Below are 14,770 nucleotides of genomic sequence, written 5' to 3' on the forward strand. Positions count from 1 at the left end.
CAGTCCCCCTACTGGCCCCACTCCTGTACACTAATAACAATAATAATTTATTACTTATATATTGCCCATCTGATAGCTCTGCAGTGCTTTCCTATCCAGTAGTTTCTGGCACTACCCACTTTTGAAGGTAACTTACAGCCCCAGAGAAAGAGAAAACAAGGTGTGTCCAATTAACAATGAGACTTGGGGATCCTAGACTCTGGCACCTCCAGCCAATTCCTAGCAATTTATACAGAACATAAAGCCAGTGCTCCAGTCCTCAGCTCCTCCCTGAGAATAGAGCAGATTCCTAACTTTACCAACTCTTTGGTCTTAGATCTCCAATAGTATCATGAAACCCAAAGGCATATGATGATTCCTGAATCCGGAGACTGGAAAACGCACAAAGACTCCACTAGTTTGATTGTGAAACTTCTTTAAAATCCAATAAAAATAATCAAAGCAAAAGTAGCCCGATGATTCCAAATTCTGATTACTTCTATTCTATTACTAATGCTGTCCGTCTAGTTACAAGTTAGCAGAGCTTGTGGCCAACTTCTCTGAGCAGTACAGTACATAGGAAGATCTGGCCTGCCCCCACCCCCCATGGTGGGAGGGTCAAAGCTGCAATGACAGCCCAGTTTTTAAAAGCTCTCTCCCCAATCCTTGGAGGGAGTTGCCTGTAGCTCAGGTAGGTCTCATTTTCCAGGTAGGCATCCTGGGGCTTTAAATACGTGGCAGGAGATACCTGAGATACATGACTGTTTGGGATTATTATAGGAAATGGTGGGAGCAAGAGATCAATGTCCTTTGTCACATCTACATTTCCTATGACTGCCATCAATACGCACACATGCGCAGTTTATCTGCAACTACAACACACTTTACTAATTAAACCATAGTTTTCACTACCGTTATTTATTTTCATTCCATTTATTAATCATTTCCTGGAAAATCTCAAACTGATCTAAAAAATTAAAACAATTTCATATAAAAATGCTTAACTACATTTTCCATAGTTTTGCATTCAGCACATTAAAGTTTCTAAAGTAGTTGAGTATACATGTGGGTCTGCTTAACTTGGTAATTGGAAACAATTTTCATGCTAGTCACACATACCCAAAATAAGATTTTATCTAAACTGCACAATACGCTGCCAGATTTAGACAACAGATTTCTGCCAGGCTATGTTGACCACAAATGCTCAAAAAAGGATTGTAACACTTCCATATCATGATCCAATATTAATTCAAGAAAAATAATTCAATAAAAGAATGACTGCCACAAGACCATGTAAATAAAAAATGTGCTATATGTGAATATAGAAGGGACGGGTTGAAAAATGCCACACAGTCACACCATGCCACCAAGGATTCAGTCCTGCTGACATTTCACTGTAATGTAGCTACATCATGCAACACCAATGGCGGTCACCTGTACGATGTCACACTAACAATCTCAAGAATCAGCCTGGACAGTACTAAACTGTCAGAAGAGTGATGTAGCTGCTCTAGTTTTGCCAAGAAATGAAGGCACACTTTCAAGAGTTACATGAGATGCTGCAGGCTACACCAAGGAATTTTATTTTGCAGTAGTAGTTGTGCTTATATTTGTCCCCTAGAGGAGAAATGTAATGCATAACAAAGGGAACATATATCTCCTATATACAGCGAATGTGAGCCAAGGATGCTGCACTGGGCCATGGCCGTGCATTTGAAGATCTGCATCTCTTGCCTCCACATTCTGGTTTCATCAAAATGTAATACCAAATCATGGTTTGGTGCTAAACCAGGGGTCTGCAACCTAAGGCCCATGGGCCACAAGCGGCCCATAGGGGTCGTTTAACTGGCCCACGAGCCGCCCCCGGACCAAGCTACCCACTCAGTGAGTCCCCGCGCACTGCGCTAAACCGGCACAACGTGGCACAGGGACTCGCTTCCACGTTGCCAGAAATCGTGTTTGCGCAGACACAGACGCCGGAAATCACAGGCAGGTGCGCTCATACACGTGTGCGATCCAGCCCACAGAGGGATCTGCAATGGAGTGAACCGGCCCAGACGAGGTAAATCTTGCCGACCCCTGCACTAAATAAATCATCATAGAATGAGCCACAGTTGGGCTCCCTTCCTCCCATGCATGCTGCATTTTTCTCCTCAACTTCCTGCTCCAAAGCATGGCTTGCTGATTTGAATGGAAGGGGAACCTATGTTTTGCCACAAAACATGGAGGCCATGAGGGAATGGCAGTGCAGAAGGAAGAGAAAACCAGAGGCTTCTTCATATAGTGCCAAAATCGTGGTATGCAGGTGCATGGCTAGGTATTTAAAAGACAGTTTGTAAAAGTGTAAACTTTAACCGAACTATCTCCTTTTTGGACAAGATGAATTTGAGCAGAACTAATTCACTTTTGAAACAAGCACTGTACTAAACAAATCAGTGCTACACAGCGATTTATTTATTTATACCAATGATATATTTCTGTAACACTCTCCACAAAGCACTTTTACAAGATACTACAGAGAAGGGGGAAAGTATTTGATCCCCTGCTAAATCTGCCTGTTTGCCCTCTGATGAAGAAATGACCAGTCCATAATTTTAATGGTAGGTTTATTATAGCTGTGAGAGACAGAGCAACAACAGGAAAACCTCCAGAAACCCAGAATACAAAAGTCAGAGATTGCTGTGCATTATAATGAGTGAAATAAGTATTTGATGACTTAGTACTTGGTGGCAAACCCTTGTGGGCAATTACAGAGGTCAGATGTTTCTGGCAGGTGGTCACCTGGTTTGCACATATCTCAGGAGGTATTTTGTCCCACTCCTCTTTGCAGATCCTCTCCAGGTCAGTAAAATTTTGAGACTGATGTGTAGCTACTCAAACCTTCAGCTCCCTCCACAGATTTTCGATGGGATTAAGATCCGGAGACTGGCTAGGCCACTCCAAGACCTTAATGTGCTTCTTCTTGAGCCACTCCTTTGTTGCCTTGGCAGTGTGTTTTGGGTCACTGTCAAGATCCTTGGCAATAGTCTTGTAGCCTGGTCCAGCCTCGTGCAGGTCTACAATCTTGTCCCTGACATCCTTGGACAGCTCTTTGGTCTTGGTCATGGTGGCTACTTTGGAATCCACTGGATTGATTGCTTCTGTTGACAGGTGTCTTTTGTACAGGTACTGTAATGAGCTGGGATTACAGGTAAGACCTCTCCCTTACAGCAGGTGCTTCTAATCTCAGCTCCTTACATACAGATACCAGGTAGCCTGACATCTGGCTGGTTGATAGTTATCTCACTCATTATAATGCACATCAATCTCTGACTTTTGTCTTCTGGGTTTCTGGAGGTTTTCCTGTTGTTATTCTGTCTCTCACAGCTATAATAAACCTACCATTAAAATAATGGACTGGTCATTTCTTTGTCAGAGGGTAAATTTAGCAGGGGATCAAATACTTCCCCCCCCTCACTGTATCATGCTGAACATTTAGTCTATATTTTTTTCTTTTGCATTAGTACTATCAAATATTTTCTGCAATCAAAAACCAAAGCTGAATTTCTCAAATATAATACTCCATAAGCATATTTTAAACAATACATTAAATACCGTTAAAATGATGGGAAGGTTGGAAATTAAAGTACCTTATCGATAATCCTGCTTTACTGCCACAGAAACACTGCTCTCATGTTTTAATAACATAGCAAGTTTCAATAATATACATTGCTCCCCCTACCAATTCAACTATCCAGAGTCGTAATTATGTAACAACCACTTCATGTTGCTTAACATACACAAGGCAAGTATTTTTTCCCCACTTGGCAAGATACAGAACTGAAACTCACATCAGTTAAAGGCAAATGTGAAATGCAAATATGCAAGTACAGAACTATTATCCAAGACAACAAGACTATAACTTATTTCCAGGTAATTTTTAAAATTCTATGCATTACTTGCTCTACTGCACTTGCACATTTAAACTGAAACTGCATTGGTACCCTTTATTCTGGATTCAGTCCTATTTATTTACAGAACATAAATAAACTTGGTTTTAATATGCCAAAAAGAGAACCAGTGTTTATTAAAAATTCAGAGTATTTGCTACCTTCTCTTGACATTTAAAAATTGTTTCCAGTACTGATGTGGATATACTGGACAACAATCAACAACATGACAATCAACACAATGCTATTGTACATAATTAGAAATGGAACTGTCATTACACTTCTATCTCTGTGAATCTGGCCTAGGATATCCACACTGTTCAAAATTAGCTTCTAAGGCTGCAATACTAACCACACTTACTTGGAAGTAAACACCCTCATACTTAGTGAAACTTACTTCAGAGTAATATGCAAATGATGTAGTTGCAAAACTGATAAGGCTTAAACCTTAATCGACATAACCCTTTGCTAATGAAACTGCATTTAATTATTTTATTCCTTGGAAACTTTTTACATAAAACTGTCACAAAGTGACATGATTGCCTTGTAAATAGGCCTACAAGAATTACTAGCCTACTTTTTTTACTAGTCTGCTAAGAGGCTAGTAGCCTGTATTTCCACATTCATTACAGAGGAGTGGAACCCTATTTTCCATGACAGCATAGAACCGAGGACTACTAATAGTGACTAGTTTTTTTAAAATGCTTTTTACTAAGCAGGCCAGCAGAGAATGAATGTGCTTCCCTTCCTCAATGGCCAGAACGAAAACCAAGTTGATTGATGGAGAAAAGTTGAGAGTCATTCCTTTTCTGCTGGGCCACTCATTCATCAGTATGGAATTCCTTGTCACTTACCTGACCTACCAGACAAGCAGCTAAATACAAGTATCTGTTTCAAGCACTAGGGTTAGCCAGAATGTTATGCTATTGGCCTACTGCACAACTGGAAAATATGAACCCAGGAGAGACAGAAAAACTGCTCAGTGTCCTCAGTGTAGACACATGTATTTTTCTACCACCGCATGAGCAGTTAGATATACATGGAGCAGCAGTTGATTGTACACATGTGCAGATGTGAATGGATATACACAGACACATGTTCCCAAAGAGCTGGCATGCAAAATTGGGTCCAAATAGCAAGACTGCATAAATTAGCCTCACAGCCACCAATCTACAAACAAGCCCTGCAGACCAGAGTCAGCCAGAGCCTTTTCATTAATCAAGTAACTCTGCCTGTCATTTTTACCAGTGCTGCCTCTTAGCCAGTACAGGGTAGGGAATAACCAATGTGACCACACTAAAGAATGAAAGAAACATATTTCTCTTTTCTTGCCAGTAACAAAACCAGTAACTGCTACATGATTTTATCAGTGTTCTGACACAAATGGAAAATTTCAAAATTATTTAAAGGGAAAAAACTAAAAACTGTCACAGTATTGAGAAGACAGTGACTAGACCATTACAGAAAGAAAAAACCTGCTGTTTGTCTTATAGTGGCCCTTCAGAGGGTCCAGTCTGGCCTATAAAGTCCAAAAACATGCCCACTGACCAATCAGCTTATATCACTCTGATGGGCTGATGATGTCAATTGTTGGCCAATGGGAAGTTTGGGGTTTAATTCTGCACTGACCTGTGTGCCTGTTCCCAGCAGCCAAACTAAGCAATATTGGCTCATGCGGTAGTTAAATCCTGCTCAGTTTAGCCACATGTGCCACTCCCCTTGCTGGCCAAAGCAGCAGGATTTAACCCCTGCTCATCCTCATTAAATCCTGGTCAGATCCCTACAAACTACTGGCAAGCCAAGTGGTCCCACACCTTATATTTGTGCAGCTGGTTCTTCCTGCTTAAGTGAAGACCTTTTATTTGTCCCTACTGAAATTCATTTTGTAAGTTTGGGCCCAGTTCTCCAATCTGTTATGGTCATCTTGATCCTAATTCTGTCTTCTGCAGCATAAGGTACTCCTCCCAACTTGGTGCCATCTGCAAATTTTATGAACATCCTCTCAATTCCTGCATCCAAGTTGTTCATAAAAATGTTGAGCAAAGGGCCCATGACAGAACCCTGTGGAACCACACTTGTCATTTTTCTCCAGGATGATGAGGAACCACCAGTGAGCACTTTATGTGTTTGGTCACTTAAGCAGTTACCTGATCCAGCCCAAATTTTACCAGCTTCTCTGCAAGAATACTGTCAGACTTTGTCAGAAATCAAGATAGACTATGACCACAGCATTCCCTTTAGCATGCTGCTATGGTATCCACTTAAGCCACAGGTTCTAGCCATTAAGGTAAAGGTAAAGGGACCCCTGACCATTAGGTCCAGTCGTGACCGGCTCTGGGGTTGCGGCGCTCATCTCGCTTTATTGGCCGAGGGAGCCGGCGCACATGCTAGTCATGTGGCTAGCATGACTAAGCCGCTTCTGGCGAACCAGAGCAGCACATGGAAACACCATTTACCTTCCCGCCAGAGCGGTACCTATTTATCTACTTGGACTTTGACGTGCTTTCAAACTGCTAGGTTAGCAGCAGCAGGGACTGAGCAACGGGAGCTCACCCTGTCGCTGGGATTCGAACCACTGACCTTCTGATCAGCAAGTCCTAGGCTTTGTGGTTTAACCCACAGCACCACCCACGTTCTATACACCAGCTGGTATATAGAATGGTGTGTATTTAAGTTATTGTTATTTACCAGTGTCACATTTAAAACAAGTCTAATTCTCTGGCTTGTAAAAAAAGTACTGTATGGGGCAAAAGTATTACAGGGGTACCTCAGGTTACATACGCTTCAGGCTACAGACTCTGCTAACCCAGAAATAGTGCTTCAGGTTAAGAACTTTGCTTCAGGATGAGAACAGAAATCGTGCTCTGGGGGCACGGCGGCAGCAGGAGGCCCCATTAGCTAAAGTGGTGCTTCAGGTTAAGAACAGTTTCAGGTTAAGAACGGACCTCCGGAACGAATTAAGTACTTAACCCGAGGTACCATTGTATAGCCAAGTTATATAAAAGGTACTGTCCTTAACATGGCATTCAAAGAGATAATTAACGTGTTAAAGTTTAAAAACAGATTTAGATTCAGGAACTGGAGATGACTACAGTTAACTCTTTAAAGAACTAACTATAGGACAAGTCATTCAGTGACAATTCATCTGGTTTGTGCAACCAGCTAAAATTCTATAGGGCAGGGATGTCGAACAGGTTGATTGCTATCTACTGGCATATCCCCGGGAGGTTTTTGGCTCCCTTTCCTTAGTGGTGGTAAAATCCGGCCATGCCCCCTCGGCCCACCCTCCATTGTTGCACGATCTCCAGAATGACAGACTGAGTTATAATAGTGATGTTGATTGTTTCCTTAGCAATCTTATGGTGAGCGACTTCCCCCTTTCTCCCTAAAATAGCTCAACAACTTTGCCCTGAACCCCTAAAAAAGGGACATTCCTCCCCCCAAAGTCAACAACTTTGACCTGAACCCCTAAAACAGCACTTTCCTCCCTAAAAAAAGCTCACTCAACAGCTTCGACCTGAACCCCCAACCTGCCAGTTTATTCTGTGAGTTAACCGTCCCTGCTATAGGGCATGGCTACAAGTAGAAATCAAACCTCAGATTTTAAAAGAAATCATGTGAAAGCGCCAAACCTAATGTAAATTCCATGCATGCAAAGTGGTATTCTAAAGAATACAGTACATATGAATTTCAAGAAGAATTTAAAATTCCACTCACAGGAAGCTCCTAAGAAAGGCTAAGGATTGTAAGATGCCTTCTAATCTCTATTGGATGTATTGCATTATAAAAGACAGAAAACAAAGGGTCCATGCAAGTGGACAACTCATACAAAAGATTCAAAACAGTCCAGGATCTTGTAAGAACCACTAGAGCCAATGCTTTAAAAACATATTCACTGATCCAACAACATAAGCAAACAAGCTGAGGTGTCCAGCTCTCTCAAGTACAAAACATTTGAACACTAAAATCCAAAGCAAAATGAAATACTTCTGCTCCTTTCAAATTAGAAAAAAGGGACGCGGGTGGCGCTGTGAGTAAAACCTCAGTGCCTAGGACTTGCCGATCGCATGGTCGGCGGTTCGAATCCCCGCGGCGGGGTGAGCTCCCATCATTCGGTCCCAGCTCCTGCCCACCTAGCAGTTCGAAAGCACGTCAAAGTGCAAGTAGATAAATAGGTACCGCTTTATAGCGGGAAGGTAAACGGCATTCCGTGTGCTGCTCTGGTGCCGGTTCGCCGGAGCAGCTTCGTCATGCTGGCCATGTGACCCAGAAGTGTCTGCGGACAGCGCTGGCTCCCGGCCTCTAGAGTGAGATGAGCGCACAACCCTAGAGTCTGTCAAGACTGGCCCGTACGGGCAGGGGTACCTTTACTTTTTATAAGAAAATAGCAACTGAGCATATAATTCAACTACACATAGACTAACATTTTCTGAACTGTAAATTAGGAGACAGATCTTGAGGCCAGAAACAGGCCACAATGCTGAACACTCTTGTAAATAAGCCCCAACTGGACTTACTTCAGAGTAACCTTTAAAGTATTGTACTTCAAAAGCGACAATTCAGGGGGCTATTTTAAAAATTAAGATAAATTATCAGGAAAAGGATCAAACAGCCAGCAATAATGTATATGACAGTCTAAATTTAGCAAAATTGTGATGTTTTGTTTATTATCTTCCTTGTGGGCTACTGCCAGGTGCTTTTTGCAGGGAGCAATAGCAAATCTGTTTATAGTTCAGTTGCCAAGTAATTTGGATTTCAGGAGCCAAGCCATGTGCAGAAGCAAAATTATTTGACAGCACAATCCTATGAATACCTACTCAGAAGTAAGTCACAGAGTTCAATGGGACTTACCTAGATAAACATTAGAGACTAGATCTTTGTTTTCCCTCTTTTCCACAAGAAAGCATTTTCTTAGGAATAACTTTTAGCTGGTTCCACACTTATAAATAAAAAAAATAGAATGCTACCATATAATACACTTCTACATCCACCTTATCAAACCCATTTTTTCTGTCCTAATGCATTAGTTTGCTACTGCCCAACCCATTCCTCTGCCTTTTTGCCACTTTAAGCTCACCTAACTTTTAAAACCATGGATCAATATTTTGTAACAGATTTCAAATGGGTTTTTTTAAGTCACAACTTCAAATATCAGTTCAAATTCTCCTACTGTTTAATAGGACTTCTACAGACTATTCCAGCAATGTTCTCTTTAACAGAACCAAAAGACTGATTACATAACTATTTCACTGCTGTAGGCTTAGGAATTTGGAAGTAATTCAGAAAAAAATAAATGTTTTGTTCACCATACTCACAGAAATTTAGCAACAATAGAAGCTTATTTCCTTTTTTGGTTTTGCAGTTTTCTGAATTAAAACACTGATGCTTACATTTGCAGCAATGCACCAGGATATTGTCAGGCTCCTCCGTAAAACACTTAAATCTATAATAGCCCCACTGTCACGGAACACACGGAATCTATTCAGAGACGAATACAGAACCACATGTGCACCTGCAATGGCAGGCAGGTGCACTTTGTAGACGGCGAGCCAGCCTAGCTTCTAAATGTGAACAATGTATTCGCAATAATCACCGCGCGTGCGGCTCGACCCTCGAGGACAGTTACAGACCTTCTCTCTGTGTTATCTGTCTCCTTTAAAAACAAGATTAAAAAAAACCCAAACAAACCAGAGAGGGAGTATATGTCTCTCTGATCCGGGCACGATCTGAAGCATGAACCATGTCCCTTTAAATTAGCTTCCCTTCGGAAGCCAGCAGAGGGAGATGAGGCTGTCTCGCCAGCTCCATCGTGACTCTGTTTTTGTTAAATGGGGGGTATTTAAATGTCCTGTTGTCAATCAAAGCGCACTTCCCCTCCGCAGCCGCGGCAGCAGCAGCAGCAGGGGAAGCTCGGACGAATATTCTCCCAGATCGATGCCCCTTCCTCCGAACTTCGGCCGCCATCCAGCCTCCGGCCAGCTGGGAGATCAAAGGGCGGCCGAAAGAGAGCCACTCACGCCGCCGCGGCAGCCCCGAAACTTGCTCCTTTGTTTAAATGCCCATGGATATCCACCCAGCCACCCCACCTCCTCCCTTCGCAGCCGAGGGGAGGCTGCAGCTAGTGCCGCGGCGCCGGCGTGGCCTCCTCCTCGGAGCTCGCACTTTCCCAACATAACTGACCCAACCTCCCTGTGCAAAGGGAAAAAGAAGGAAGGGGGAAAACACCAACCCGGACACTCACGCGAGCGCAACGTCAGAAAAGCGTCCGCGAGGCGCACGCAACTCTCCGGCCGGGGGAAGCACGAGCCCAGGAAGCGGACGGGACGGCGAGATGAACACGCATAAAAACACGCACGCACACACACAAAAAGGCACCTCAGCCGCGACGCGCTTCGAACAATGCGAATAATAATAAAAGCAACTCAACTTTCCGGGCACCTCTCGTCCCGCCAAACTCCTCAGAAGAGCCCCTCAAGCTCGGCCAAGGAGTCCCTTATATAACACTGTTTGGAGAAGGGGGTGGGGAGAGAGAGAGAAGGGAACCGAGGAGCGCCGGCGGCTGCCCGACGCCGCTTCCTGGTACGCCGACAAGCCCCGTTCACACAGCTCTCCCGCAGACACGCATCGCGGCGCGCACACACCGCCTCTCTCTCTCTCCTCGCCTCATTGTCCTTCTGTTTGTTTCGCCCCCCGGCCGCCCCCTTCCCTCACGGCCCTCAGGGTCTCCCCTCCCCCTCTGAATAATGGACACCCCCTCACACACTTCACTGTTTTGTTGTTGTTTTCCCGTGAGGAGACCCGTGAGGAGACCCGGCCCCCCTCCTCCTCGCTGCCCCCTCGCGTGTTTTACCTGCCATGGAACCAGTCCTTGCATATGTCGCACTCGATCATGAAGCGGCTCACATCGTAAGGCTCCCGGCACACGCAGTACACGGGGGTCGTCGCCGCCGTTGTTGTTGTTGCTGCTGCCGTTGTTGCCGTAGCCGCCGCCGCCCCGGCCATCTTTAAAGAACTCGCTCGCTCGCTCACTCTCTCTCTCGCCCGGCTGGCTGGCTGGCTGGCTGACTTGACTGACTGAGCCGCCCTGCTCTCCTCCTCCTCCTCCTCCTCCCTCGCCTCCTCCTCCCCCCACCCCGCCAGCCCCAACCAACAGCCGCCGCCGCCGCCAGCCCAGCCAGCCAGCAGCCAGCCAGTCAGTCGGCAGCACCAATAACAACAGCGCGCGTGCTAGGCTCCCGTATCTAGAGGGAGAGGGGGAAGGAGCGCGCGCGCGCGCGTGCGTTAGGCTCCCACATTGGGCGCGCGGCCGATACCCCTCCCTCCCTCCCTCCCTAGAGAGCGGACAAACGGCAAGGGCGCGCGGCGGAGAGGGACAGTCACGTAAGGTACATCGCCGAGCATGCGCCCTAAAGAGGAGGAAGTGAAGGGCGGTAGGAGGGGCGGGGTGTGTGTTATGTGTGTGTGGAGAACGGAACCGTCGGCAGGAAACAAGGCGGCATGGAACTCTCACGACGCGTCAAGGGCGCGCGCGCGCGCGCGCTCACAAAAGGGATAAAAGTTCTCCCTCGCCCGGAAGCCCGCCCGCCCCGCCTCCCGGTCTCGCTCTGAATTGACAATGAGAGAGAGAGAAGCACGTGCCGCCACACATCCTTCTCCTCTTCCCCTCACGCACACATCTCTCTCTTTCTCCCCCTCCCCTCTTTTTTGTAGGCGGGGCTCTAGAACAGCGGGCGGGGTGAGGTCACAGGCACACGTTGGTCCCGCCCCTTTTCGCTCTCCCCCGCCCTCCCGGCACAGTCACGTGCTTGGGGAAGGAAGGTGCCGCGAGGACACTGTGGAGGTGGTTTTATTTTTTTGTTTCTTCTCCCCCTCCCTCCCTGCTCGAACGCTCGTCGGCCGCGCGTCACGCTCGCTCACTCTTATGCAACCGAAGGAGAGCGGCGGAAGTCAGAACCTCACGGAAATGGCCGAAGTTGGCCCGAAGCGCTTGACTTTGTTTCTTCGAGTCCGGGGCGGGGCTGGAGCCGTGACAGCGGCGGCAGCGCCTTAACCTTGAACAGCCACGGGGCTGTGGCAAAAGCCAGGCGGGGAATAATGAAATGTGCGCGGTATGCGTGCGTGTTTATACGCACGTGTGGATGGACGTGCACGTGCATTAATGGGCAGGGAAGGTAGCAGCGTTATAGGCGTGCTGCAGCCACCCTTCCATTAAAAACACCCGCATGTTTTTTTGCACGCGGTTTTTAAAAAGTTATTTATTAACACTTGCTCTGAATGGCCTCCTACGTCCTGCATATCGTTCTCCCACGATGCGCCGGTTAACGTATCGGCAGAGTTTTGCAGATGTTTCTGTGGAGAGAGTGATCAGCAGGACAGTTATATTTAATATCTGTCGCAGACTCTGCTTTCAGGTTTCCACTGTGGGCACAGATCCAGACACACATCACTTGCAAATGTTCGCCAAGTGACTGTTTGGATGGAAGGTTAAATGGGGATCTGCAGAAATGCAAACCTTGCAAATCATTCGTGGTACTTTCTGGGATAATGACACTCCAGTATAACTTGCCTATACTTCTGAATAAGAGGCAATTAATAACCTCAGGGGCCACAGAGTTATATGAATAAGGAGGCACAGTTAGGACTGCAACACTCAACACACCCAGGGAACATGTCACGTAGGTTTCACTTTGCTTTTGAGTCAATATTCTTCTGCACAAACTTCCTGAACTGTGACTAACAAGTACCGGTAAATGTTGTGGGCAGGGCGCAAGGTTCCCACAGCCATTGAATGAATGCAATTAAACATGAACATTAATAGTAAAGAAAAGCTTATATGCTTTGCTGCATTTAATGCTGAAAACTTCAGGAAACTGAAAATGCACCAGAGACCTGGTTCAGTCTTGAAATCTGCTTGTTGATAAGTTACATAAAACGAGTTGGCACTGTTTGTGGGCCAAACAACACTGTCAACACGAGTTTTCTAGAGGCACCCACCTGCATGGTTTAGGTGTGAAGGGTAAGGTTAAAGAGACAGCATCTTTTGGTGTCATGTGACGCACTTGATGACCTGCCACCCCTTGCCTGCCACCTTCACTTGCTAGCCCCAGCAAGGCGAATTGTCTGCCCACCATGTTACTATCTTCTGCAGGTGGGCCTTCATAGAATCATAGAGTTGGAAGGGACCAAGAGGATTATCCAGTCCAACAATGCAGGAATCTTTCACCCAACATGGGGCTCAAACTCACAACCCTGAGATTAAAAGCCTTATGCTCTACCAATTGAGTCTCATGCATTTAAGAAGTGCATATAGTGCCTTGACCTGGGCAGTGTGTTGTTGTTGTCGTTTAGTCGTTTAGTCGTGTCCGACTCTTTGTGACCCCATGGACCAGAGCACGCCAGGCACTCCTGTCTTCCACTGCCTCCCGCAGTTTAGTCAACCTCATGTTCGTAGCTTTGAGAACACTGTCCAACCATCTCGTCCTCTGTCGTCCCCTTCTCCTTGTGCCCTCCATCTTTCCCAACATCAGGGTCTTTTCCAGGGAGTCTTCTCTTCTCATGAGGTGGCCAAAGTATTGGAGCCTCAGCTTCACGATCTGTCCTTCCAGTGAGCACTCAGGGCTGATTTCCTTCAGAATGGATCGGTTTGATCTTCTTGCAGTCCATGGGACTCACAAGAGTCCAGCACCATAATTCAAAAAGCATCAATTCTGGGCAATGTAGCCATCACAAACATTGACCCCCGAATTTCCTAAAGACCCAGTTTTTGCTTTTTGTTTTTAAAGGTGCAGATCATGTTCCCATCACCAACTCAGAATGCAGAAGAAGAGGAAGGGGAATCTGGAGTCTCACAGACACCAGTATGTTCAGTCCATGGCTCTGGAGAAAAGAGCCGATGTGATGAGGCCGCAGCTGTGGATGGCAGCAGACCCCATTTCCTATGTACATTTGAACTAGCTTCTTATTCAGTAAAATGGTGGCTCTTGCACTCCCAGTATTGTTTGGGCTCAGGGAAGAAAAAGGATGGTGCCTAACAGTGTGCGGCCTGACATTTTAGATGGTGACTGACAGCATGATGCTGCCTCTGAGACCTGTCCTCTCTTTGCAGCGTGACAAGTCCCAGCTGCAAGGAGCTCTCCATCTCATAAGCCAAACCTCGCTATTCAGCGAGGCCAGCTGCAATCTGCTCCATTTTATGGTAATTAAAAATAGCGCTGGGCACCTGGTCGGCTGCCAGTGCAGCTGCTGCAGATACACTAAGTTTGAATGCCTTGATGCCATACATGCACCCTCACCCTTCCCTTCATCTGGAATATGTGACAGAGCAAATGTCTTTGGCTGCCATTTACAAATGGTTCCCTTTTGAGCAATCTCGGGCTCTGGCATGAGTGAACTAGGGATTTGTCCTAAATAAGGGTGCATCTAAAGTGGAGGTTCAGCACACAGTCCTTAATGTTTCTTTAGTACCAATGTTTACAGACAAGGTTTGCTTTGTTTCTTTGTGAAGATCTGTCTCTTTTCCCAGTCCTTTTCCAGGGCACACCCCTTACTTTGAGATGAAGTACTGGAGTTTCTTCCAGTCTAGGCCAGGAGGAAATTGCTTGGGGGTTTGCATTTCCGCTGCTATACCGGTAGTTTCCCGCTTTTCTGGATTTCACCTTTTGTGAGGCAGTGTTGTTGTTTTGAAAGAGCCTGGTCCTGTACACGTTTACTCGGAAGAGAATTCCACTAAATTCAGTGGGCCTTACCACTTGCTGTGTGTACATAGGATCGGCGCCTATGTATGGCCCTTCAGTCTTACAATTTAGAACAAAACAAATGTGGTCTTCCCCACTGACACACTGTATTTTCTTCCTCATCTTGCT

At 45.8% G+C, this 14,770-nt stretch overlaps 1 protein-coding gene across 3 annotated transcripts in view; it reads right to left on the reverse strand.

Annotated features, from left to right (window-relative positions):
* The window catches only part of KDM7A (lysine demethylase 7A), a 48,085-nt gene extending 37,063 nt beyond the window's left edge, over nt 1-11,022 (reverse strand). Inside the window, exon 1 of one of the 3 annotated variants that reach the window (XM_081928210.1) lies at nt 10,759-11,022. In XM_081928210.1, coding sequence (XP_081784336.1) covers nt 10,759-10,910 — 152 coding nt within the window. In that variant the 5' untranslated portion in view covers nt 10,911-11,022. The remainder of the gene's footprint in view (nt 1-10,758) is intronic. The other 2 variants (XM_081928208.1, XM_081928209.1) reach the window with 2 other exon arrangements.
* Nucleotides 11,023-14,770: the final 3,748 nt, after the last annotated feature.

Source organism: Podarcis melisellensis (genome assembly GCF_964234715.1).
Source record: "Podarcis melisellensis genome assembly, chromosome: 10".
Classification (NCBI taxonomy): domain Eukaryota; kingdom Metazoa; phylum Chordata; class Lepidosauria; order Squamata; family Lacertidae; genus Podarcis; species Podarcis melisellensis.